Source organism: Telmatherina bonti (genome assembly GCF_933228915.1).
Source record: "Telmatherina bonti genome assembly, chromosome: 19".
Lineage (NCBI taxonomy): Eukaryota > Metazoa > Chordata > Actinopteri > Atheriniformes > Telmatherinidae > Telmatherina > Telmatherina bonti.
This window is the reverse complement of record NC_136617.1, coordinates 19,899,683-19,926,764: the sequence shown is the minus strand read 5'-3', so window position 1 is coordinate 19,926,764 and position 27,082 is coordinate 19,899,683. Positions and strand designations below refer to the sequence as shown.

The window sequence follows — 27,082 nt, the reverse complement described above, 5'->3', positions numbered from 1 at the left end:
TTTATTGTAAATGTATGAGTCACATGCATTATGACAATAAAACGGATCATAACAGCATCTCTTCACAGGTATTAAATTAGGGTCAGTCATTCAAATCTTGATGACTGACTCAACCTTTTCACTCATAGTGTTTGATTATCTGCTGATTTTGATGGGGGAAGAATAATAGATCTTGACAGTCAAGTTCCACATTAAGTCTGCTGTGATTCCCTCCATGTTATTTTCTCATGGTGTTTGGATAATGTTCATGGGTACATTAAACTGCAATAGCTTGGTTTGGTTTGCCATGTTTCCTTCAGGGACATTTGGTCATATTTTTGGTGAGTGGATTTGGAACTGTTTTGGGTGATAATTGATTCACTTATCTGCATTTGGACCAACAACAGACTATGTTTGTTAACCAGAATCTGGAAAGAGTACAAGCCTGAGGTCAAGTTTAATAAGTCCAATTACACCATGCATGGGCTTAGTTATTTAATTTATTCAGCTGATTTGTTCCTATTATGGAGCTAGGTAATTTTGAATGAGTGTTTTTTAATCAAGAAATATATGAATTTGAAAGAATTGCAATTTTCCTTTTTTTTAAAACCTTTATTTATACAGATAGTCCCACTGACACATGCAGTTTCAATTACTAGATATCTGTTTACCTAACCTAAAATTGACTTCTTGGATACACATAGAGCCAGTAGTTTTGCTATTTGTAGCTTGGATTATTAACACCAAAAGATGAGACAAAATGCAAGTAAGTCAAAATTATTTCAAACTCTATCTAAATATAAAGCTGCATTTCTTTTTACCTTTCTTTTTTATATTGAACAAAAAAATTGTTTTTTATTACCACAATTAAAGAAAAGGAGGGAAAGACACTTCCTAAACTTGCTAAACCAAATATATTCTGGGTAGTTACTGTAAAAAACAGTTTTTATCGCAAGCTTCGAAGATTTTAGGATCTTACTTTTCATTTAAAACGGAAATAGCGACTCGTATAATGACGTGCTCACGACATTCAGCTGTATTGTTGACGGTGTAAAACTTGATCCACGTGCTTGCCTCTGTTTACACTGCTGCGTAATGACGTCAAACGGAGCCCCACCCCGCACGTCGAGTTGACATGAGGGAACATGAGGGGGAGAACAGGAAGATCTGCCCCAGCCAAGTGAACAACTTACACACTCTGAGCATAAAACAACCAGAAACTATTTTCAGCCGCACAATGGAGGATGAACAGAAAGGTAAATGATTGACTTAACTTTATCGGTGTGCTGGTGTCATAACAGAAGTTTTGAAACAGTTTTATCTTTAGTGAATGTTAACCACAGTAGCTAATGTTGGGCTGCGTCTGAAGTTTGTGGGATTTTTCAATTTAAAATTTAATGAGCTACGTAATTTGTCATAACTTTAAAAAAAAAAAAAAAAAAAGAAAAAAGTCATAAGGATTTATTATCAACATAGACTGCAAACGCGCTAAATGAACACGGTGAAGCTATATTACACAGCATATGCTTCGGTATTTAACCAACGCAGGAGTTCCTTTAGTAAAAAGATAACGAGGAAGTTGGTTTCTGTTAAGGTTAAAGAGAAGAGATAACACTTTGACAGTTGGTGAAAAGTAGTTTAACTAAAAACTTATACAAACGTTTGACAGTGCGCGCTCTGGCCTTAAACATTAGTCCAGCTTCACTGTCACAAAGTGTGGAGAACAAGTGCACGCGTTTTCTTAGCTGGAAGCACAGGTGGTATGCTGTGAATGCACGCCACCTGCCATCGCTGATTTATGTCTTTTCCTCCATCCACATGGATATTCCTGTTTCACAGCTATGGGCTGCTACGCAGTCGCCTGCTTGAGTTGGTGTTGCAGTTCAAGAAAAGTTGACGTTTGATATAGTTATTTTATGTGGGACTCATTATCACAAAACAATGTTCTGTTAGATTTTTGCGGTTCTTGTGGACATATACTGACACACCTCAATGAGATGACTAGAGAAGAAGTTCTACCCTTTTTTCCCTTCAGCAAAATGTCCTTACCCTGTTGGTATGTGTAATTTCCTGATGTCTGCATCATGTTTCTCTTTTTGTTTTTCTTACAGAAGAGAAATGCATAAAATGTGTGTTGTAGCCAAACTGGGCTGTCATGTGTAATCAGTTATATTTGATTATTTGTAGTTCTTTATTGCAGACCCAATTTTTTTTTTTTATTTAAGTGAGACAGCTGTCAGCCTCCATATGTCTCTGTTTTAGGAGACAGTTGTTGATAAAGTTAAATATTGTTGTAGATTTAGTTGTATTTGGTCATTGGATTGATGTTCCTATATTTGAGAGGTTACTTCTGTGACTGTAATTCCTCTTTGCTCATGAAGTTTAACTGTGAGGCTTTAACGGCCTTTTCCTGCTACATGATGTATTTTTTATATTGCAGTGCAAACTGTTGATACCATAACTCTATATAACCGTACAGTTGACTGATATCAACTAATTTTATTAATAGGAAAACACACACAAAAAAAAAAGATAAAAATCTGTATTTTGGATTTGGTTGTGTTTGCAGCTAGTAGAAGTAAATCTGCTTCCTACCTGTCACTGCATCCCATTAAATATATATCAGTAACAATAGTGTTCTCTTTCTTTCTTGTCATGTTGTCATGGCAACAGAGAACAGCGTTAATTTCACTTTCAAACTTGGATACACCTTTCTTTGGTACCTGTATTCAGCAACACTCTTTGTATTTGAATGTCCCAAGTATTTTAGGTTGAAAGGGAAACTTTAAATTGTGTCAGTGTACAGTAGCTCTAACATTTTTTTAAAGGAAAAAAAAATCAGTTCATTCAGCAAGTAGGCAGCTTTTCACACTCTCTTTTCAGTATCTCAAATAAAGCGGTGGAGGTATCGAGAGGAGAATAGAGACAGGTTAACAGGTTGTAGCAGAAGAAGGTCAGTGCATATCAAGTTACTGGGGCTTCTCAAACAAGTCTGCTCTTCTTTTGATTGTGTGTCAGACGCTGCTACATGATATTTTAAGTAACAAGCATCTCTTTCTTTGACAGAGAATTTCTTAGGTAATTATTATTGTTATACATTTGCCGTCTTGTACAAGAATTATTTGGGGTCTTTGGCATACTTTGAGCATGTGATTTACGTACAGTAGAAAGATGAGATACAGCAGATTAGATGTGGTGCTCCCTCACTCAAGCATTTTTCTCCAATATGTTGAATTCATGCTTGTTTTCACAGTTATGTTCAAGTATTTTAAACCATATTGCTTTCATAGGTCCTGTCTGTTGTTTGGTGGTTCCTGTTTTCAATATGTTCTAATTTCTGGATGGAAGCTTGTAATTTGGGCTTAAATGAGATGTTAAAAATCACAGTCAAACTTACTAGTCCATCTTGTTTTTCAACCCACTTGTCTAATAAGATTGATCATGAGCAGTGGCCAACAATTTTGCCTTATTAGATTCTAAGAAGCACAAGTGACTGCTTTCAGCTGTCAGAGGAAGTCTCTCACAGATGACATTTCCTCAGCAACGCACAGCTGATTTTGTTTGAGCAAGAAATTAGTTTAAAGGAACAAAAAATCATACTAATTATGTTTTTGTATGTTTTCTTGTGTAAGGGATTTCATGGTAAGTTCTTGTTTAAGTTCAGTATTTTGAGTTTGTCACAATCCTGACCGAACTAGGGATATTTAATGAAAACATTGACTTTTACAGCCTTGCTTGAGACCCGATTTGTGCTTTAACTGTTGATTTGTAAGTGATGGGGTATTTAAGAAACTATCATAGCTGTAAGGTGTAAATGTTGTCTGGAATCATGTAAAAACAAAAAAAAACTAAACAAAAAGAAGAATCCCTCTGCAACAGCCCATGAATGCAGATTCTCTGTACTGACCCATTACCAACTACTAAATATACATTTAGAATATGATTTGTTTGTTTATGCCAGCAGATATTATGGTCTGGATGATGCAGTTTCAGATGTTTGTTCACCAAACCCATAATTCATCTAAAAATACTTCAGCAGTTGTACTGTCATATGTTTCTTTATAAAGAGGAGTTTAGGTTTTTGCAATCAGTAATTACTTGAGGGTGACCACCCTAACGATATGACCGAAAATACAATTTATTAATATAATAATTATGATGGATCCAAATTTGATAAGCTTTAAAGCTTCTTTTTTAAAGATGGCATTGCAGCAACGTATTTGTAATACAAAAGTTTCGACAAGATAAATTCAGGCAAAAATACAAAATATGTCCTATTGTAATACAGTACAGTATTCAGATTCTCTGGATTAAAAAAGGCCGTTCGAGGCCATTTCATTTATTTGCTTTCAGCACAGCTCTCTGGAGAATTTTTCATGAACCTGTGAGATTTGACGTAGCAATCGCTCTCACCTGCCTGGCAACACTTATGTCCTACAGACTACCTTCCAACATGACACTGCATAGGGAACACTCAAGTTACTCTGGTAGATGAAATCAAGGATGTAGCCTATTAATTATCAGTCCTAAATGACTGGAGGTTTAATCTTCCAATTCACTTCCAGAGAAAATGTATTCCATCTATCAGCAACGCTCTTTGTTCTAATCAATGAGAAAAACAAATACCAAACCCAAACTTTCTGTTTAGGTGTAACCCAGGATTCCAGCGAGACTGGAATATCAAGCCCCACTTCTTTTTTAAGATCTCTGTATGATCTCATATGAGTAAAGCTCCAATTTTAAGGTTCTAAAATCCAAACTAAAGCGAAAACTAGTTAAAACATTGAATTTTTTTTTTTTTAAAATAGTTTTACTGAGGCAATGTCCCAAGCATGACCCCAACTGCATTGTGATTGATACCAAGCAGATCCTACTATAAGAAATATTGCGAGTGTGGAGAATGGGTTTTTTTTTTTGTTTTTTTTTGTATTCTTTTGTATTCTTTATATTTATAGTCTAAATACTCAACACCTCTTTCTGCATCTGTTTTTATGTCCAGAGGAAAGTTGTATTGATTCACCTATGAAGGTGTGTGTGTAAAAGCTACTTTCAGAGATGCAATGGTTCTACAGTATTTTAGAAATGTTCCTGGACAGTGTCATGTAAGAATGCAAATGTCAGTGAGCTCCTCCTCCTCAACATAAGAGATTTTGTGTCTTGAGTATCTCCAGATCACAGCTGTAAAAACACGGGCTTGATACAGTATGACGAAGATGCACCTCACAAGCTAAGAGACACTTGCAGGACTTTGTAAAGCATGTGAGACTTTCTGGTGCATTCATGCACACTTTGTAAATTTCTAGATTATATACAGATGCTATGAGGGTTGTTAAAAACAAAGCTTCTTCTCTTTTTTTGCTCACATTTGCTGAAATATATCTGATATTTACTGTGTTTTTATTATTTTCTTAATCATGTATCATAGCAGTATTTAAATGGAGGAGTGTGAACTTTCTCAACCATAATTATGTCTTATGTTAAAACAGAGTAAGATATAAAAAAAAGATGCTAAATTTAGGACACTGGTATTGGTTTGGATGCCAATTTGTTGCTCCGTGTTAGTACATTATTGATTAGATTCAAAGAATGCATCGAAATCTCTGTAAGAGGATAAGTTTATGCAGACTATGCAAGCTAGCTGCTTTGAAAGATGCACGGTAATGATGGAGAACAAGGACATCCAACTCCAGTGTTTTAGAGCCAAAAGAGGTCTTTATTTCCCTGCTATTGCACACCTAATACAGATTACATGGATCTCATCAACAGCTTGTCAAAGACTATCATTTGAGCCATATGAGTCTAAACAAGAAAAACTAAAAACTTGCACGGCTTTTGATCACCAGATTTGAACAATTCTGATGTAGAACCACACACTGTGTGTTCACAAGCTGTGAACCAACCATGGTTTGGTTATCTCAAGCAGACGTGTTATGAAATGAGCATAACAAACGTCAGCAAACTGGCCATTTTTTTCTCATAAATTAAAAAGTAAAAAAAACTGTTTTGTGTTTTCAGAAAAAACATTTTTTTCCAAAAGTGTTTCTTGTCATTTTTAATAATTGCTTTGTCATTTATTGATTTGCAAAGCATTGTAATATTTGAGAAACTGACTTGTAATACCTGTTTAACTGTAAAGCTGAAAAGAAAGAGACAAGTTATGTCCTTTAATACCACGTTGGGCCTTTTTTTAAAACCATTTTTGAATGAGTATATATATATATATATATATATATATATATACTACTCACAAAAAGTTAGGGATATTTGGCTTTCAGGTGAAATTTATGGAAAATACAATATGTTCATGCTACAGTGATATAATATCATAAAAGTAAGACATTTAAGTAGAAGGATGCACTACTGATTTCCTCATCTCAAAAAATTCATTCAACACAAAAGGTAACAACAATGGTAGTTACACCACAACAAAAAATTTGAACGTCTCAATATCTCGTCATGTGCCCTTAAGCATCAATTACAGCTTGACAACGACGTCTCATGCTGTTCACAAGGCAACTTATTGCCTGCTGAGGCATGGCATCCCACTCTTCTTGAAGGGCAGCCCTCAGGTCATTGAGGTTCTGGGGTGCAGGGTTTCGAGCCTCTACACGACGGCTCAGCTGATCCCACAGGTTTTCAATGGGATTCAGGTCTGGAGAGAGTGCAGGCCATTCCATTTGAGGTACACCAGTCTCCAACAGCCGTACCCTGATGATGCGGCCTCAATGAGCAGGAGCATTGTCATCCATGAAGATGAAATTAGGCCTGTGCTGTTCATGTAGGGGCACAATCACTGGATTAATGATGTTATTCAGGTAGTATGGGCTTGTCACTGTACCATTCACAAAGTGTAGGGCAGTTCTGTACCAAGTGGACACCCCTGCCTTCTCAGGGCAGTGTTCACAATGTAGCGGTCATCAGCACGGGATGTGGCCAAAGGACGTCCACTTCTAGGCCTTTCTGTGACTCTTCCAGTCTCTCGATATCTCTGTTGCAACCTGCTGATGACACTCTGTGACACTCCAAGCTCAGTGGCCACTTCTGTCTGAGAACGTCCTGTTTGAAGCATCGCAATGGCAATGGGGAAGCTGGAGCTGGCTTTGGGCGACAGGCAGGGTACACCCTGGACAGCTCGCCAGTCCATCGCAGGGACTCACAGAGAGACGAACAACCACTCACGCTCACACTCATTCCTAGGGGCAATTTAGAGTAACATGCATGTCTTTTGGATTGTGGGAGGAAGCCGGAGTACCCGGAGAGAACCCACGCATACACGAGGAGAACATATATATATATGTGTGTGTGTGTGTATGTATATATATATATATATATATATATATATATATATATATATATATATATATATATATATTACTGCTAAAAAAAAAATTGAAACTTAAATGTATCAACCCATGGAGGTCTGGATTTGGAGTAATACTCAAAATGAAAGTGGAAAAACACACTACAGACTGATCCAACTTTGGTGTAATGTCCTTTAAACAAGTCAAAATGAGGCTCAGTAGTGTGTGTGGCCTCTGTGTGCCTGTATGACCTCCCTACAAAGCCTGGGCATGCTCCTGATGAGGCGGCGGATGTTCTCCTGAGGGATCTCCTCCCAGACCTGGACTAAAGCATCCGCCAACTCCTGGATAGTCTGTGGTGCAACTTGGCGTTGGTGGACGGAGCGAGACATGATGTCCCAGATGTGCTCAATTGAATTCAGGTCTGGGGAACGGGCGGGCCAGTCCATAACATCAATGCCTTCGTGTTACAGGAACTGCTGACACACTCCAGCCACATGAGGTCTAGCATTGTCTTGCATTAGGAGGAACCCAGGGCCAACAGCACCAGCATAAGGTCCCACAAGGAGTCTGAAGATTTCATTTTGGTACCTAATGTCAGTCAGGCTACCTCTGGCGAGCACATGGAGGGCTGTGCGGCCTTCCAAAGAAATGCCACCCCACACCATTACTGACCCACTGACAAACCGGTCATGCTGGAGGATGTTGCAGGCAGCAGAACGTTCTCCACGGCGTCTCCAGACCCTGTCACGTCTGTCACATGTGCTCAATGTGAACCTGCTTCCTTCTGTTAAGAGAACAGGGCGCCAGAGGCAAATTTGACAATCTTGGTGTTCTCTGGCAAATGCCAAACGTCCTGCACAGTGTTGGACTGTAAGCACAACCCCCACCTGTGGACATTGGGCCCTCATACCACCCTCATGGAGTCTGTTCCTGACTGTTTGAGCAGACACATGCTCATTTGTGACTTGCTGGAGCTCATTTTGCAGGGCTCTGGCAGTGCTCCTCCTGTTCCTCCTTGCACAAAGAAGGAGGGTAGCGGTCCTGCTGCTGGGTTGTTGCCCCTCCCACGGCCTCCACCACATTTCCTGATTTACTGGCCTGTCTTCTGGTAGCACCTCCATGCTCTGGACACTACGCTGACAGACAGTAAACCTTCTTTCCACAGCTGGCACAGATGTGCCATCCTGGATGAGCTGCACTACCTGAGCCACTTGTGTGAGTTGTGGACTCTGTCTCATGCTACCACTAGAGTGAAAGCACCGCCAGCATTCAAAAGTGACCAAAACATCAGCCAGAAAGCATCAGAACTGAGAAGTGGTCTGTGGTCACCCCCTGCAAAACCACTACTTTATTTGGTGTGTCTTGCCAATTGCCTATACCTGTCACCTGTTGCCTATTCCATTTGCACAACAGCATGTGATATTGATTTTCAATCAATGTTGCTTCCTAAGTAGACAGTTTGATTTCACAGAAGTGTGGTTGACTTGGAGTTACATTGTGTTGTTTAGGTGTTCTCTTTATTTTTTGAGCAGTGTATATGTAAAATATTTGTGTGTATGACTACTTGTAGATTGAGTTTAACGTTTGTCTAGAGACATTTGCAGGTGGATTTTATTACCTTTATGGAAGATCACAGTCACTGTTTGCGAACCATTCCCTTGCAAAAAGTCAAGATTGGATACACATGTACAGTATCTGTGTCCCATCCATCCCTTTCTTATTGTTTTCCCATGATGCACGTCTCATGGGAACTTTGTGGGCCCAGTGGATGCATTTGCAGTCATCTATGTCTCATGATTCTTATTTTAGGCTAACCATGTGACAGGCCATGCTTTGAATAGTAGGGTAATTGATCTCATGCTGTGCTTCATTAACCACTTTAAAGTAGATGTTTGCTTGTGGTTACAGTCTAGGTGGACTGATACTACTGGTTATTTTTTATGTTCTTATTTGTTCAATTAATGAGGTAAGCTAGTCAACACAAAACATGCAGAAGGTTGGAGAAATTGCATGACTTTTTAGTTTGATTTTGCATTGTTTTAATAATAATTATTTCAACTCTACTCTACTCTACAACTCTATTATTTTAAATATATGTTGTGCCAAAACTAATATACAAATAATCTTGTTATCTTACTGGAAAAATGAGTATATCAGCCAAATGTTTATGTTGCATGTGCATTTCATTAATATGTATCCCAATAATTTTAAAATAATTTTGTTTATTTGTTCTTGGCAAGTTAGCTGACCTCGGTTCTTTTAATTTGTATGAAGTGGGGGATAATTCCTAATAAGGTTTACGGCGGCTCCTGACATGGAGAGATTCCCCAGATGTTGTTTCCTCGCAGCAGTGTCAAGCCTGATATAGAGTCAGATATAGAAACCAGGTATAGAGACAGAAGACTGAAATTATTAGTTGTTATTTTGGCATAAATGTTCAGAGGAAGTGTTGGGTTGTGTGCTTGTGTGTGTTTTTTAAGTGTGAAACCGTTTTTTATTTTTATGTTAAGCACCTTGATATGCTTTTGTATGAAAAATGCTATACAAATAAAGTTTGATTTGATCAATAGGAGTTTATTATTAAGTAATCGACTATACTGAGGCAGCTGGAAGACATGCGTTCACAATGAACAGATTGAAAGATTTATGAGAAATAGCATTACCCTTCCACAAGGTCCTCACTTACATTAAGTATAAATAATCTTAATTCTCTTTTCCTGTCTGATTTTAGGACCTTTTTACATTGGTATTGGCTACGACTGTCACATTTTCCCCAAAGTTGCAATACCTGTTGCAATAACAGTTTTAAATGCTTTAGACCATAAAAGATGTAGATCAGCACCACTGATTGTCACAAGTGCTATGACTAGCACTAGCATCGGGCATTCTAGCTTGGCCAAATGTATGACCAGCTGTAAAAGAATTGCTAATAAAGGTTTGTTGCAATGTTATGAAAATGGAAGAAATTATTGATAGAGTAACACCAAATGTACCACAAACACCAAAATACACTGTAAATATGATTTTAACAGCAAAGCAACATATGTAACAGTACATACATATGTAACATTACATGTATGTAATCACAAGTGGGCAGCTCTAAGTACATGGATTCACTCAATGGTTTTAAAATACATCCCAGCATTTATTCTGAATGCTGTGATTTGGATTTTGTACTTTGCCTGTTTTATATGGAAATAAACACGTTATATTTTTCAGGCTCTTTTCACATAACAATTGCATCTTATCCACACAAAAATGCATCCCTGTTCATTTTTATGGTTCTTTTTGGTAACTGTTACCAAACAGAGATGGCTCAGTGGCTTATCAGTGTGCCTGAATTCATCAAGCAGGGTCAGGGAATCAGCTGGGTGATGTCATTGGCTAGAGTAGTGACCTTTGTGACAATGACTTGCCCTTTATATCCATGTTATCTTACCTCTGTTCTTTCACACATTAACACTGAAACACAGCAAAGCCATGTCAGTCCCAGTTTGAAAGCTGTATGTCTGAGTCAATTGTTAGCTCTCGATTTAAATGCAGATTTATTTACAAACATTACAATAAGCCCGGTTATGTCATGAATGTTTTATGTAGGAAGAAGGAGAACATGAAATAAATTCTTTGTCATGGTACAGAACTTGGTATAGAGCACCTCTACTGATAAAAATCATATATACTAAAGCCTTTAATCCCCTACCATTCTAGTGGTTCAACGGTGGGTCATCAGCAACTTGGCTTTGCACACTCTGGGTGTGTTTATATGGGCGCACATGCAACACATAGCTGGACAGCTGAGATTCTTATCATTTCATTGATGCAAAACATTTTATCAGAAGACCATGGCAGATGCAATCAATGCTAACTGCAGTCAATACAAAACAAAAACTTCTCAACTATAAAGCATCCTGATAATCCACATGTCAATATTTTCCAATCAGAAATAGTCCTTTTCTATTATTGACTGCAATCAAGTTCATCAAAAATATTAACCTCCTTTAAACAATTGTCTTCTATATATTTTAAAGGTTTCTGCTTTGTAACGTCAATGAGTTTGAAATAATAGTTAATGTTTCAAGTCTGTGAATTCCTCCTTAAAGGTTCTTTTTGTTTTGTAAACATTGTCAATGCCAGGTTTTTAATTTACCCATCATAGTTAGCATTTAGCCCTTTGACGGACTGACGACTTGCCAAGGTGTCCCTGTCGCTTACCTGATAATTGCTGGGATAGGCTTCAGCTCCACTGCAACCCTGAATTGGACTAAGGTATAGAAAATGAACTAATGTTAGCATTGCAGTATGTTAAACTGAACTAATGTTAGCATTTAGCTGACACGTCCCTTCAGACTGTAGGAGCTTCAACAAAATGTCAACATTCTGCAATAGCTAACAAGTGTATGTATCAAGAAAGTGTGTTCTCCTCCTGACATGCAGTAAAAGGATCTTGTTTGGGACAAGGTCCCTTTTTTACCAGCTGACTCCCAAAACCCACTGTAGAGATCTAAATCTTTGGAGCTCTGCTCACAGCGGCTTTTTTCATACTGCTAATCATGTTATCTCTGCTGCCAACTGATTAACATAATTTGTCTGTATTAAAAAAAAAAAAAAAAAAAAAAAAAAAAAATTAATAAAAAAACTAGACTTCTCAAACAAGCTTGAAAGTAGAATAATGAAAGGGAGGTGAGATTATTGGTAATATGATGCAAAGTGTAGAGGGTTGACCATCAGTAAATCCTGCACCTAGATCATCGGCAACATCCCTTGGTGTTCAGAAGGTACCAGAACAACTCTTATCTTCTGAATATGACATTTTTTGTGCCTATGTATTTGCAGCAAGCCAACGCCAATGAAACAAGCTGAGCCAATACATTAATTTAGTCATAATAGACAATTTTACTATTTAATAAGCACTCATTTTTTTAGATTTATGGACACCTTACATGTTAGTGCAGTCCAAATTTAATCTAACCTTAAAGTTTTATTCATGATTTTTCTCTTTGACAGTTGATGTTGGAATTTGTTCCCCATAGTGCTTCAGTGCTTCCAGCACAGTGCCGCTCCTTGTTTCTTAATGCGAGGCATTTCCTGGAAAAAAAAATCAGTGCAGACTTGCTTGTCTGACTCCTCAGGACCGAAGAATGTTTGTTGAGATGTTTAAAAAAAAAAAATAAAAAAAAACTCAGTGGAAGAAACCATTTATTTATTTGAAATAAATTTGCTCTGAAAGTGAAATATGATTAATATTTCATTTGATCTAATCGCAACTCTGATGGTATTTAGGACCCTTCAGCTCTTTCAGTTAAATGGTCATTGTTGACCACATTGTACTTCCTGTCTTGGTTTTGGCTGTTGCTAATGTGCCAGAATTGACCAGTGATAACCATAACCCTAGGATAAGTTATCTTGCAAAAACCCTGTTTTTTATCAGTTTTTAAATAATGTTTCTTGGATACATCGTCACACAAAGCTAACCAAGTCTGGCAGGTGTTGAAAAATAGTTAATGTTTGCTGTTTATGTATAATCCATCTTTGGACAACTGATTTTTCCATCTTAAACCAGAGCTGAATCATTTTTATTACATAGAGTGACTTAGAAAAAGATTCGTTGTTGGTAAAGATTTGTCATTGAGCATTTTCTGTCCAGCAATGTTTTTGCATTGTGGAATCCAGTTTTGCAATATGTAGTCCAGTAAATGTCCCTGCAGCAATGAATATACCATCTTGTATGAACACACAGTGTGTATTTATTCATCTTACCACACAGAGCACTTTCTCTGGTACACACACAATACCCAGTGTCGCCTCCGGCATCCTCTCCTTTCCATTCTAGCTGACTAGCATTACTTCTGCTCCAAGCTGGACTGGCAAACCTGGATTAGCGCTTTGCTGTAATCTGGGACACTGCAGATTATGCTTTTCATCTAATGCCTGTCCTGCACACACACACACACACACACACACACACACATATCACATGACCTTCGAACACAAATGGAACCTCTCCTATTCCCTATGACTGACAGAGAGTAAGGGAAGAGTTGGCAGAGAAGGGTGTTGAAACCAGAGTCATGCAATGCTGCTCGCAGTGCTAGCCACTATTAGCACATGTACTGCTTGTGACAAGCATCTGAAAACGGGTGGCACGGATTGCGCAAATGGATGTTGGAAGGATGGACTGAGAACTGACCTTTGGGATTACAGTGGAAAGGAAAAGGGAGTGTATGTGTGTGCTGCAACATCTGCTTGAGTGGGCAGGTAACTTATTAACAGCCAGATACGAGGTTCGGGTTTACAAAACCTTGGCCTACTGAAGAAATGAACAATGAAATCGTGGTGTTGCTTTAGTTTCACTCTGACCTTCTGATTATCTAAAAAAAGCCAGTATAAAACCTCCTTACGTCTTCCTCTCCATCACATAATCAAGAGTCCAGGGTGCCGTAAACAAGGAAACACAGAGACAGTCAGCACGCGGCTGGATCACATGAAGACAATCAGCACTTGGCCAGCTGTGCTGAGGTAGTGTTGGTGGCAAGAAGGTGCTTGTCGCTCTGAACAACAACACACAGCAAGCTGTAAATATGGAGCCTCTGGAGGAATACCACTCTCCATTTGACTTTGAACAAGGAGTCAACGCCAGCTACCTTTTCCTCTCTCCAGCCTACAGCGACACACCACCCAGCTTGCCAGCTGTCAAAACCAGAGGTAATCACAAGGAGGAAAGGGAGAGGCCGAGTGCAGGATGTGTTTATGTGTGTGTTGTGTGTGTATCTGTGCGCTGAACACAAACACAAAAATGGGTTTGGTTCATTGAAGAGGAAGAATTTGGGGAGCACAAACTATAAGGGGGGAGGGAACATGATAATTGCTGGTGTGGGTAACAGCTGTCTTTGCCAAGTTTTGCTTTACTAATTAGCTAATTTAGTTTCAGACAGGAAACGTCATGATTTCATGCACAAATGTCTGGATATGATATAATATTTAGCTTTGTCTCCTAAATACTTTTCAGCTTTGCTGCCTTTATCAGGGGGAGTCTTTTCCAAAATCAACTTCCCTCAAGTGTGTGTGTGTGTGTGTGTGTGTGTGTGTGTGTGTGTGTGTGTGTGTGTGTGTGTGTGTGTTTGATGTGAGGAGGGTGTGCAGAAGCGACTAATTCTGATAATTCTATGTAGTGAAATATTGCCCATTACTCATACACTCCATAGACTTCTTCTCAATCACAGCTGTTAAATAATTTAATATATTTTCACTCATAAAATTACCTTAAATGTTTTGGAAGTGTTGTGAAGAGAAAAGTATTTTGTGTGGAGGTGGAATATAGTTGTAATGGAGAGATGGGGGTGTAAAGGGTGGTGTATGCATCAGTTTGATTGATTTTTGACATTTTGCCAAATGGCCAAATTGTTGGAATTTGGCCATTTGGCAGTGCAGTCTCCACCAGTGACACCAGTTTCCACCAGTTACATGCTCATATCGTGCATCCCTGTTCTATGTGGAGCTCGTAAATACGCATTCAAGGTCAATTAGTGTCTGTGGTTTTATTTGGTCACCCTTTACATTAACTGTTTATTGGAAATATGTCTGTTTGTAATTAGTGTGTGTAAGAGGGAAGGGGCTGAGTGCAGCTGCAGTTCAAAGAATCATTGGAAATGGTTTCAGGATTTAGGAGCATGAAAGAGAATTGTGTTTCTTCTCATATTCATTTTTCTGACGCCCTCCAATGTTTTCTGTAAAATGCTTTGATACTGATTCTCACTTCTCTCACACAATTTGTTGTTTGCATGAATATTTCCATGTGATTGGAAAGCTGATGAAGATAAAACTCACTTTGTATTTCTAGATTTCTTTTTTTTTCAGCAGTCTCAGGTGAGAAGGTGGTGTGTGCCGTAAAGAGAGGTTTGCTTTTTGGATGGAAAATGGACTTTGTACTTTCTAGTCCTGACTACTCAAAATACTTTAACACTCTATGTCATATTCACCCCCACACACATTACATTTCTACATTATATATACTAAGTGCTTTTAGCTCTATCACACACATGCATACCCCTATAGATGCATTAAGAGGCAATGTGGGGTGTTTTGTCCAAGGATACTTGGACATGTAGTCAGGGAAAGCCTGGAATCTAACCAGCAACTCTCAGGTTGGCAGATGACGTTTGGTGAGATTAGGAGAATGGAGTTAGTCGCATTCCTCCTTTGAAGTGTACAAAGTGATATCACTATTAGGGATGTGTAGGAAAAACACAAACAAACAAGCTACATTAATAAAATGTTATTTTTAAAATACTTAAATTGATAAAATATGTGAATGATTTTGATCTAATGTTTTCTTTGTTAATAGTTTGAAAAATGCTTATAATGCCGGTGTAACAGAGGTCTGAACCCAGTGTAGGTATAAGCAGAGTTACCGACACTAAATGTAGAATTTCAAGTTAGGTTACATAATAGATGTAGTTGTCAGGATCATATATATGCTTTTGATGTCATTTCTTAATATGGATGTCTGGAAAGGAAGACGGAGTATGCTGTGAGAAACATTTTCTATTTGAAGCTAAAATGGTTAGCCTACTTTTGCATAGATGGTGGAAACAGCTAGCCTTACTGTGTCTCCATGCAAACATGCTTTTCAGAAGGGTAAAATAACTCCAGATGCTAAAGCAAATTTCCCACAATGCAGTGCAACAGTCAGACTTAAAAAATGTCGGTTATCTTGTTTGTAGGTTTGCTGTCTGAAAACAGATGTCCAAAGGGTGTTATGTAGAGGAATGCAGCGGTCGGTTGCTGGCTGACTCCATAGACCACAACTAAATGCTATTTTATATGTGAATAGCTCTTCTCACGCTGAGATCACACTTTAATCCCTCAGAGAAAACCCTCTTCATCATGCCACCTCTGCTCATCTGTACTCTGCGTGCTGAGTGTGTGCTTTAAGATTTCATGTCGGTGCGAAGGAATTAAAAGTGTGACGTGAACGTAAATGCACGAGTGTCTAATGTGGGCTGTCATGCCACTCTGGCTCTTTTTTTCACTCAGATAGATTTGATTGCTCGATCAGTTTATCCCTAAATTCCCTCAGAAATCACAGCTTTGCTTTCCAGCTTCAACATGGTGGCGGCAGCTAGTTTTGAATACTGGTTTTGATAACAGCATTTTTCATGAGCATGTGTCGCCTGTTTCACTCAGCTGTTGGGTTTGCCTTCTTAACGTTTTTCATTTCTCTATAACCGTCATTTAAATCAGTCCACATTTGGTACAATTTTTTTCTCCCTACTTTGATTTATTCCAGGCTCTTTGATTGGCAGATCCAAACACACACCCTCTTGTCTTGTCACTATCTAAACCCAGGATGTCTTCATGTAGAAATATTTGTATAATTGATGCACTACAGTTTCTACTAGCCACAGCTCTGTCAGAGATTCCAACATCAAACAGTGTGTTCACTATATACTGCTTGTGTGTATCTTGTGTACCTGTACAGCATCAATTAAAGTGTGTGTGTGCAAGATTGTGAAGAGTTTCTCCCCCTTGACTTGCACATATTTTTTAAAAATAGTCCTTCACCTTCTTCCTTTTTCCTCCTCATCCTCCAGAGGGTCAATGTGGAAGTAACCAACCTCGGCTCAGGCTGCCTGTTCAAGGTCACAAAGCAAGATGGTCGCGTGCATGCTTAGAAATATCACTTTGATTCGTCTGTAGTCTTGAAGTGACTTGTAACTTCCCAAGCAGAGAGATGTCATGTATTTTCTTCTGTACCTGTCAGGTCCCCAGGAGCACCCAGACCCAATCCCAGAGATGGGAGAAGATGCAGTTACAGCTGTCAGTCCACCTTCTGCACCCGCCATGACAGAGGAGGAGCGCCAGGAGCTTCAAGAGGAGTTGGCCAAGGTCAGCAGGGATCAGGGAATAAAAACGTTTAAAAAATAAAAAATAAAGGAAGAATGGTAGGAAGGAATATGAACTTTTGTGTTTAATTGTTTTCATTTACAGTCAAAAGTATGGACACACATAGCCATAGAGTTTAATGGGAACTTTTGCCTGGTTCTGCATACACAACGTTGTCCTGTAGTTGCTGTACCAGCTACAGGAGAGGACGGCAAACACATTAAATACAGAGTAAAATTAATTCATTTTAGCTTAAAAACTCATTGCTTTCTGTTTTAACATCCTACGTTATTTAAAGGGATCTTTCAACAATGGTGCTTTAGTATAAAACATTATGCAGAGACCTTGTGAGTTTTTTTTTTTTTTTTTTTTTTTTTTTTTTTTTTTTTTTATTGGCTTTGCTTCCTTTTGTATTGATTCCTGGGAACTGAATCCTTCTGCAATGTTAACATATTTATACTCGTAGTACTTTTCTTCTCATGTTCTCCAGATGATTGCTCCAGTTCAAAAATGGTGAAATAATGTTTGCTCAGAGTTGGCCACAAAGCATTATTTCTGATGTTATATGTGATTTTTGTTGTTTGTTTGTTTATTTTATGTTTATGGGTAGACATTATGTCAGGGTTTGTGCTTAAACCCTAGCAAGGACCAAATTCCAGTCTTGGTAAACTTTGCAGAAGACATGGAACACTAATATACATCAGGTCTTAATGAGTTAAAACACAAGTTTAAGCAAAGTTTCGTCACTTTTAAACTCAAATTTTCATACATGTGTTTGTTGACATTCAGGTTGAAGATGAGATCCAAACTCTGACTCAGGTTTTGGCCGCCAAAGAGAAGCAGCTGGCGGAGATTAAGAGGAAGCTGGGAATCACACCTCTCAATGAGCTGAAACAAAACATCACTAAAACCTGGCAGGAGGTCACCACCTCCACTGCGTAAGTATTTCCCACCCTGTTACCTGTGACTGAACAGCACCGAATGTTTTACTGAATTGTAAGGAAGCCTGTCAAGCTTTTATCTTTCCACTTCCCCAGCAGAGCACTTGATAATATTTTAAAATATTTCACTTTCTTTGTTTCACTTTATTCAATGTATCCATCACAGTTGTGTGGTTTCATACTGAGTAGGGTAAAATTACACTTGGTTGTCTGCACTATAGAGAGAACTCTTCTGTGCTGAAAGAGGAAAAAGATGTCAGTGCTGCTGACAGGTTGCCTCTGGCATATGTGAAACTTTTTGATGGGATATATATTGGAGGAAATGAGCAGCATTTGGATGTCAGACTTTTTTTTTTTTTTTTTACAGTTAAGTTCTAACCTTGATGTCTCTTTTCTGTCTTTGATCCTTCAGTCTGTTTTTATCACACTCATATACTCTCTGTTTGCGGCCCGTCTCTCCTCCCTCCCTCCCTCCCTCCCTCCCTCTGTGTTTCAGCTATAGGAGGACATCTGAAACGCTGTCTCAGGCGAGTCTGAAAGCTACAGCTGCCTTCTCCAACATGGGTTCAGTCATCAGCAGGAAGTTCGAGGATGTCAGGTGAGTCGGATGACATCAGCACCACAACTCTCAACATGTAAATTTAAATCTTGCAAACATGCAAATCTTGTGTAAAACCACAGCATGTGTTGCTGCACTATGCTCAACCTGTCACGATCACAGAAATATTTAGAAATCGTCAGGTTTGCTTTAGGAAGCTGAGGCATTTTTTTTTATCCTGCTTGTTTTGAATGTGTGTATTCTTGATTTTATTTATCGTTTCATGTGTTGACATAAGATGCAAATATATTCCTAAAAATATGAGGACACTGGTAAAATCTAAATAAAAATAAGGTGAACTGATCTACTGATCTATAATCTTCTGGATTAAACGGAAAATGGCAACAAATGAAAATTCATCATCTGACTTCATTTATTTATAACAGTAAAACAGTAGTGACTTGTTTCAAAAAGAGTGGTTCAGGGGCAGGTTTTGCATGATCCTCTTCACAGACTTTGCTCGAGTTCATATTGTTTTACTTTGAGTCCTGGAAGACGGCTTTTGAGTTTTGTTCAAATCATTTACACTGTAAATTTGCAACTTCTATTCGTCCATTCTTTATCCTGACTTAATCTAATTCAGGGTCACTGGGTAAATTTTTAACTCACATAAGATGGTTCAGCAGCAAACTGTGTTTGCCGACATGTTTTTTCCTGAATGTGTAGACTTTTGTGACAGAAATGCGTCTGCTCTCGCAGAGCTCCTCCACAAATCTTACATTCCACTTACATTTTTCTCACTTTTCGCCACATCTTTTTTTTTTTTTTTTTTTTTCTAAGCATTTCTCCACATTTGTCCCAACTGGATGGAGATATGTTGCCGGCATGAATGTCAAACTGATCGGTCTACATGTCGCTGGACTGTGTTTTACAAATGCAGGGCTTGTTCTATTGACTAATCATTTTCATTCCAGCTGGGTTTGTAAACCTGCCTCCAGCTGAAATACAGATAAATATACACATTTTAATAATAAAGCTGTTCAGAATATATGTGTTTTTTCAGAATGACAAAGCCTTCAGTTGTTTCTTTAATCCCTGCTTATTATAAACAGCTCAAAAACAGCCAGCAACAATTGGAGTTCCATCTCTCATTGATCCCCCTCAGGTCTTAAGCTGTCTTCTTCCTTGTCATCCTCCTCCTTTCTGGATTATTGAGCTGCAAACAAGATTATTAGCCCCCTCAAAGCTGCTGTGTGCTGAGAAATGCAGCCTTACAGATGAGCCTGAGCCAAGAACTAGTTGGGGGGAGGTGGAATGGTTAAGATGGTCAAAGGGCAACCAGACAGGGGTTAAAGGCATCATGTGTGCTTGCATGTGTGTATGTGCTTTGTGGGCATTCTTTGTTAGTGTTAATGGCCAAATATTATACCCTTAATACGCATGATTAGCACATATCCTCTGTGACAAAACACAATACAGTTTTGTTTCTTCATGTTTGCACATGCTGTCTCATCACTAACACCCGCTGTTTTCCCCCACAATGCTGTCGGATAGCTTACAGTCCATACAGCACTCCGCTAGTATGCCTGCCATAAGGTAAGAGCAGCCAGACAAGTGTAAGTTGATGTGATCGGTGCACAACAGTGCCCACATTTTGATTTAAACATGAGGCAACGCAGTGTTGACGACATCAGAAAAGAGAAGCAGCAGTTTTTTGTGTTCTATACAAATGCAGCTTGAATGTGTACCTTGGGGATACCAAGAGTGAGCCCTCCTAGCAGCTAACCGCTGCACTGCAGTTTTAATAATCTCATTCAGCCAGGCTGCTGTTTCGCCGACCTTCCAGAGAGCTCGCAAAAAATCTCATAAAAAATGCGGGGGTAAAACCAGAGGCAGCATCGAATCGCTGTGAATGGGGCAACACCTGCGTTCAGAGGCCCAAAAGATTCCTGAATGCAGATGGTTGATTTAACATTAGTTTATGCTTAGTTAAAAAATATCTTTTCCTTTAATGTTAATGTCACAGATGAATCAGAAAACCTGAAAACATTCTGATGCTTTCTCCTCTCGTCCCTTTTATTCTGCTTTCTTAGAAAATACCAGCCGTCAGTGAAACAGAAATGATAGGGAGGCACTTCAGGAAATGCTACTTTGTGTGTACTTGTTATCACATAACATGATATCCAGAAGTTGTGCTTGCAGTAGGCGTCCAGCTCCTTCCTCCTTTTAAAGAGAAAACGTGTTTGCATGTGTTTCACCAAGCTTTACTGAGTGTGATGAAATCATGTGTTGGCGTGCCTCTGATTGTGTCACTTACTTTTCTATCTTTTTTCTTTCCACAGGAATGCACCACCTTTCAAATCATTTGAGGAGAAAGTGGAGACACTGAAGGTAACGGATCAAAGTGGGACTGCAGTCAGAGCTTTGGATTGTGTGCACAAAAATCGCTGTGACCCTGATGTAGCATTATTATAACTCAGTAACTCACTGCTTTTCTGCAAAGGAAATTTACCTCAAAGTTTTATGGTTGTGTTATAATCCAGCTTCTTTTGTTGTTTTAATTCTGACTTTAAACTTTAGTCATAATTTTGAGCATTAGTGTAACATTCTTTCAAGCTGCGCTGACACTGTTAAGCATTTGTTCAACAGTAACTAGATTATAGACTGTATATGAAAAATTGACAGAGCCTCTGGCAGTAAAAAGTGAAGCCTATGCGAAGTGCATAAAACTGCAGTTCCCCCTTCATCCACTAGGGGCTGACTCCAAAACACAGCAAATCCCCATAGACTCCCATGTTAAAAAGACAAGCTTGACAGCAGAAATAAACATGTTTACAGCCTGGTACAAAAATCCATTTTTGGTTTAAAAGGTCAGGTTTACCTTCATGACAACTGTGAGGGGAGTGAATTGTTTTCTAATCTTCATCTTCTGACGCTTATCCGGGGTCGGGTCGCGGGGGCAGCAGCCTAAGCAGGGAAGCCCAGACTTCCCTCTCCCCAGCCACATTTGCCAACTCTGCAGGGGGATCCCGAGGCATTCCCAGGCCAGCCGAGAGATATAATCCCTCCAGCGTGTCCTGGGTCTTCCGTGGGGTCTCCTCCCAGAGGGATGTGCCTGGAACACCTCACCAGGGAGGCATCCAGGAGGCATCCTGACCAGATGCCCGAGCCACCTCAACTGGTTCCTCTCAATGCGGAGGAGCAGCGGCTCTACTCTGAGCCCCTCCCGGATGACCGAGCTCCTCACCCTATCTCTAAGGGAGAGCCCAGCCACCCTGCGGAGGAAACCCATTTCAGCCGCCTGTATACGCCTGTATCTCATTCTTTCAGTCACGACCCACAGCTCATGACCATAGATGAGGGTAGGAACATAGATCGACTGGTAAATCGAGAGCCTCGCCTTCTGGCTCAGCTCCTTCTTCACCACGACAGACCGGCGCAGAGTCCACATTACTGCAGACGCCGCACCGATCCGTCTGTCTATCTCACGCTCCATCCTTCCCTCACTCGTGAACAAGACCCCGAGATATTTAAACTCCTCCACTTGAGGCAGGACCTGACTCCCAACCCGGAGAGGGCAATCCACCCTATTCCGGCTGAGGACCTTGGTCTCAGATTTGGAGGTGCTGATTCTCATCCCAGCTGCTTCACACTCGGCCGCGAATCGCTCAAGTGAGAGCAGGAGATCACGACCAGATGAAGACAACAGGACCACGTCATCTGCAAAAAGCAGGCACCCAATCCTGAGGCCACCAAGTCGGATCCCCTCAGCACCTCGGCTGCGCCTAGAAATTCTGTCCATATAAGTTATGAACAGAATCGGTGATAAAGGGCAGCCTTGGCGGAGTCCAACCCTCACCGAAAACGAATCCGACTTACTACCGGCAATGCGGACCAAGCTCTGACACCTGTTATACAGGGACCGGACAGCTCGTACAAGGGGGTCCGGTACCCCATACTCCCAGAGTACCCCCCACAGGAGCCCCCGGGGGACACGGTCGAATGTCTTCTCCAGGTCCACAAAGCACATGTAGACTGGTTGGGCAAACTCCCATGCCCCCGCTAGGACCCCAAAGAGGGTATAGAGCTGGTCCACTGCTCCACGACCAGGACGAAAACCACACTGCTCCTCCTCAATCCGGGATTCGACTATCCGGCGGACCCTCCTCTCCAGGACCACTGAATAGACCTTACCAGGGAGGCTGAGGAGTGTGATTCCCCTGTAATTGGAACACACCCTCCGGTCCCCCTTCTTAAAAAGGGGGACCACCACCCCAGTCTGCCAATCCAGCGGTACTGCCCCCGATGTCCACGCGATGCTGCAGAGGCGTGTCAGCCAGGACAGCCCCACAGCGTCCAGAGCCTTAAGGAACTCCGGGCGGATCTCATCCACCCCCGGGGCCTTGCCGCCAAGGAGCTTTTTGACCACCTCAGCAACTTCAGCCCCAGAGTCCACCCCTGAGTCCACCAGCTCTGCTTCCTCATCGGAAGACGTGTTGGTAGGGTTGAGGAGGTCTTCGAAGTATTCCTTCCACCGACCCACAATGTCCCGAGTTGAGGTCAGCAGCTCCCCACCTCCACTGTACACAGTATCAATGGAGCACTGCTTCCCGCTCCTGAGCCGCCAGATGGCGGACCAGAATCTCCTTGAAGCCGTCCGGAAGTCTTTCTCCATGACCTCGCCAAACTCCTCCCATGCCCGAGTTTTTGCCTCTGCAACAGCCAAAGCCGCTTAGGCTGTTGGTACCCATCAGCTGCCTCCAGAGTCCCACAGGCCAAGAAGGCCCAATAGGACTCCTTCTTCAGCTTGACGGCATCCCTCGCTGCTGGTGTCCACCAACGAGTCCTGGGATTACCGCCACGACAGGCACCAACGACCTTACAGCCACAGCTCCGGCTGGCCGCCTCAGCAATAGAGGCACGGAACACAGCCCATTTGGACTCAATGTCCCCCGCCTCACTCGGGACATTTTCGAAGCTCTGCTGAAGGTGGGAGTTGAAGCTACCTCTGACAGGGGACTCAGCCAGACGTTCCCAGCAGACCCTCACAACACGTTTGGGCCCGCCAGATCTGACCGGCTTCCTCCCCCACCATCTGAGCCAACTCACCACCAGGTGGTGATCAGTTGACAGCTCCGCCACCCTCTTCACCCGAGTGTCCAAGGCATGTGGCAGCAGGTCCGACGATACGACTACAAAATCGATCATCGAACTGCGGCCCAGGGAATCCTGATACCAGGTGTGCATATGGACACTCTTATGTTGGAACATGGTGTTCGTTATGGACAATCCATGACGAGCACAGAAGTCCAATAACAAAACACCATTTGGGTTCAGAGGAGGGGGACCATGTCTCCCAATCACGCCCCTCCTGTCATTGCCCACGTGTGCATTGAAGTCCTCCAGCAGAACAATGGAGTCCCCAGAAGGAGCACCCTCCAGCACTCCCTCCAAGGACTCCAGAAAGGGTAGGTACTCTGAACTGCTGTTCGGCGCATAAGCACAGACAACAGTCAGGACCCGTCCCCCCACCCAGAGGCGGAGGGAAACTACCCTTTCATCCAACGGGGTAAACCCCAACGTGCAGGCACCAAGCTGGGGGCTGATGAGAATGTCCACACCTGCTCAGCGCCTCTCACCATGAGCAACTCCAGAGTGGAAGAAAGTCCAGCCCCTTTCGAGGGTACTGGTTCCAGAGCCCAAGCCATGCGTCGAGGTGAGTCCAACTATATCTAGCCGGAACCGCTCAACCTCGCGCACAAGCTCAGGCTCCTTCCCCACCAGAGAGGTGACGTTCCACATCCCTAGAGCCAGCTTCTGCAGCCGGGGATCGGACCACCAGGGTCCCCGCCTCTTGCTGCCGCCCAGCTCACATTGCACTCGAGCCCTACGGCTCCTCCTGCAGATGGTGAGCCCACGGGAGGTGGGGCCCATGTAACCCTTTCGGGCTGAGCCCGACCGGGTAAAGGCCCGGTCACCAGACGCTTGCTCACGTACCCCACCTCCAGGCCTGGCTCCAGAGGGGGGTCCCGGTAACCCACGTCCGGGCAAGGGAACATTTCTGCCCGAGTTTGTGTACATCATAGGAGTCTTGTGAGCCGTACTTGGTCTGGTCCCTCCCCTAGACACTTGTTTGCCCTGGGTGACTCTACCAGGGGCATAAAGCCCCAGACAACATAGCTGCTCGGATCTTTGGGACACACAAACCCCTCCACCAAGATAAGGTGATGGCTCAGGGAGGGGTGTTTTCTAATCTCCCTTTTAAAAGTAATTTAATCTCGAAATTTGGCATATTTAGGGGCGTGTTCTTTTGATTGACAGTTACCCGATCTCCCGCTTCAAGTAACAACATAAAACAACTGTGGTTTTTAGCCGGTTAACGGCGTGACTTAGCTTTAGCCTGCTTACCTCTGGCTCAGGGAGGGGTGTTTTCTAATCGCCCTTTTAAAAGTAATTTAATCTAGAAATTTGGCATATTTAGGGGCGTGTTCTTTTGATTGACAGGTACCCGATCTCCCGCTTCAAGTAAGAACATAAAACAACCGTGGTTTTTAGCCAGTTAACGGCGTGACTTAGCTTTAGCCTGCTTACCTCTGTTAGCTGGTTAGCTCTTGTTATCTCTGGGTTAGCTCGGTAAGCTCTTAGCTAGAAGCAGCTCGGAGTTCGCTTGATGTCAATCATCCACCATGATTCTCACAGCCCCCCCTCTCAGCTCCACCTCTTTGCCCATATTTTTTTTTCCGGACGAGACGACACGCATGCCTCTACCAAGATGGCGATGGTAAGAACCGCCCACAAAGCGTCAATTTTTTATTTTTTTTTACAAAAAAAATCGAATGTCAATTCAGGTTTTCAGAAATGCAAAAATAAAATAAAAATATAAATAATTTTTAAAAAATTTATAAAACCTATGGGTGACGTCGTGGCGTATCTATGAACTAGACAGAAAAACTGTTAAGTTCTGCCAATAGGGTTTGTTTTGAAACAATCACTTTAAAGATGTTCTTCTGTGACTTAAAGACATGAAGAGCAGGGAATAGACCTGCAAGTAGATATGAAACAAAAAGCTGAAGTTGGCTGCAACAGCAGAATGCTTCAGTGTTTTTCTGTTCGGGAGCTCAGCAACACAAAGATGCTGCTTGTTTTTCATCTTACTTTGCTTCATCCTCTTTCCATCTGCGTGGTTAATGGAACAAAATAATTCAATAATTTTTCCACTTTTTGTTCCTTTCTGCTTCAGACCAAGATCACTCCATCATCATCCACCAACGATCCTGGCAACCAGGACGGCGGCAGCCCTGCAAGCAGCGAGTCTTTGATCAATGAGCCAGAGGATTCTCCCACCCCTGACCCGCTGATGCACTGAGGCCAACCTAACCCCATCTCCTTCTTCACTTGACCCTCTAACCTTTGGCCGTCAGGCTCCCCTCTTCTTTTCACCCTCTAAACTCGTATACTCCAGTTTCCATTTATTGGAAACAAATTATTCACAAGCCTTCCTTGTGATCTAATTGTGTGTCCTTTTCTTTCACACGTGTGCTCACTTGTTAATTTGTGTGAAAACTGAAAGCAGGGGATGGGTTCAGGCACGGGGTTTTGTGCCAGTTATTTACATGGAGTGTGTTTGAGATGTTGTGGGAAAAACCTTCCCTGCTGTGTGGCTTTCTGTCTTTTTTTTTTCTTTCTTACACTCCTTATTTCTCTGCCTTCTCTTTCCAGCAAAGATTAGATGCCAACATTTTCTAGCTTTTTTTTCTCTCTAAAATGTTCATGTTAGAGTTGAAAATTGCATGATTTTCACTGAGTTTTATGAGAGAAGGATTTACTTTTTTTTCTACTTTTTCTGTGAGCCAGGTAGTTATTGATCCTGCATTATAAGTTGGAGTTATTGTTATGAACACTTTTGTGGTTTACCTCCATTTTGGGGTTATTCTTGTTTACTGTGGGTTACCTTTATGGGCCAAACTGTTCTGTTTCCATCATGCTCATTGTTGAGACAGCACGGTATCACACAGTCCTCATAACACTGTCCAAACAAAAAAGAAATGGGCTTTTTGTTTCATGTGGTGCAAGTATGACCCAATGTTGTTGTCTCTCAGCTTTTTCATTTAGTTCATACACTGTCATGAGTACAACTGCATACTTAAAAGTAGGAACGCATTTAGAATTAAACCCAACTAATCTATTGGGAAGAGCCATTTGGAAAATGATCTCCACAGTACACACAGCTACAGGAAAACAGCCAAGATCAGCAGAACAGCCAGAGTGGATGAGCGGTACATGAATGTGAATCAGCTCTTGCATCCACTCTGAACTATAGTGATGCAGACTGCAAATCAGGCTCTTGATTTTTTTCTCTTTTTTTTTTTTTTAAATTTTATGAATGTTACTAAAATATCTGCTGTCTTCATGTAACACCCTTTCAACCGTGACCCACT

General features: G+C 41.2%; 1 protein-coding gene across 2 annotated transcripts; it reads left to right on the top strand.

The window, feature by feature from the left end:
- Window positions 1-1,167: 1,167 nt before the first annotated feature.
- tpd52 (tumor protein D52) lies at window positions 1,168-27,082 on the top strand (the record flags this gene model as incomplete). Of its 2 annotated transcripts, XM_079258408.1 has the most annotated exons (8): window positions 1,168-1,235; window positions 13,941-13,985; window positions 17,044-17,168; window positions 17,955-18,103; window positions 18,603-18,704; window positions 20,199-20,240; window positions 20,987-21,035; window positions 25,885-27,082. In XM_079258408.1, the coding sequence occupies 8 exons, from the start codon at window positions 1,217-1,219 to the stop codon at window positions 26,008-26,010; spliced, it is 657 nt and encodes a 218-aa protein (XP_079114534.1). In that variant the 3' UTR covers window positions 26,011-27,082. The 2 variants fall into 2 exon arrangements, with proteins under 2 accessions (XP_079114534.1, XP_079114533.1); XM_079258407.1 differs by lacking the exons at window positions 1,168-1,235; window positions 20,199-20,240 and having other exon boundaries at window positions 13,862-13,985.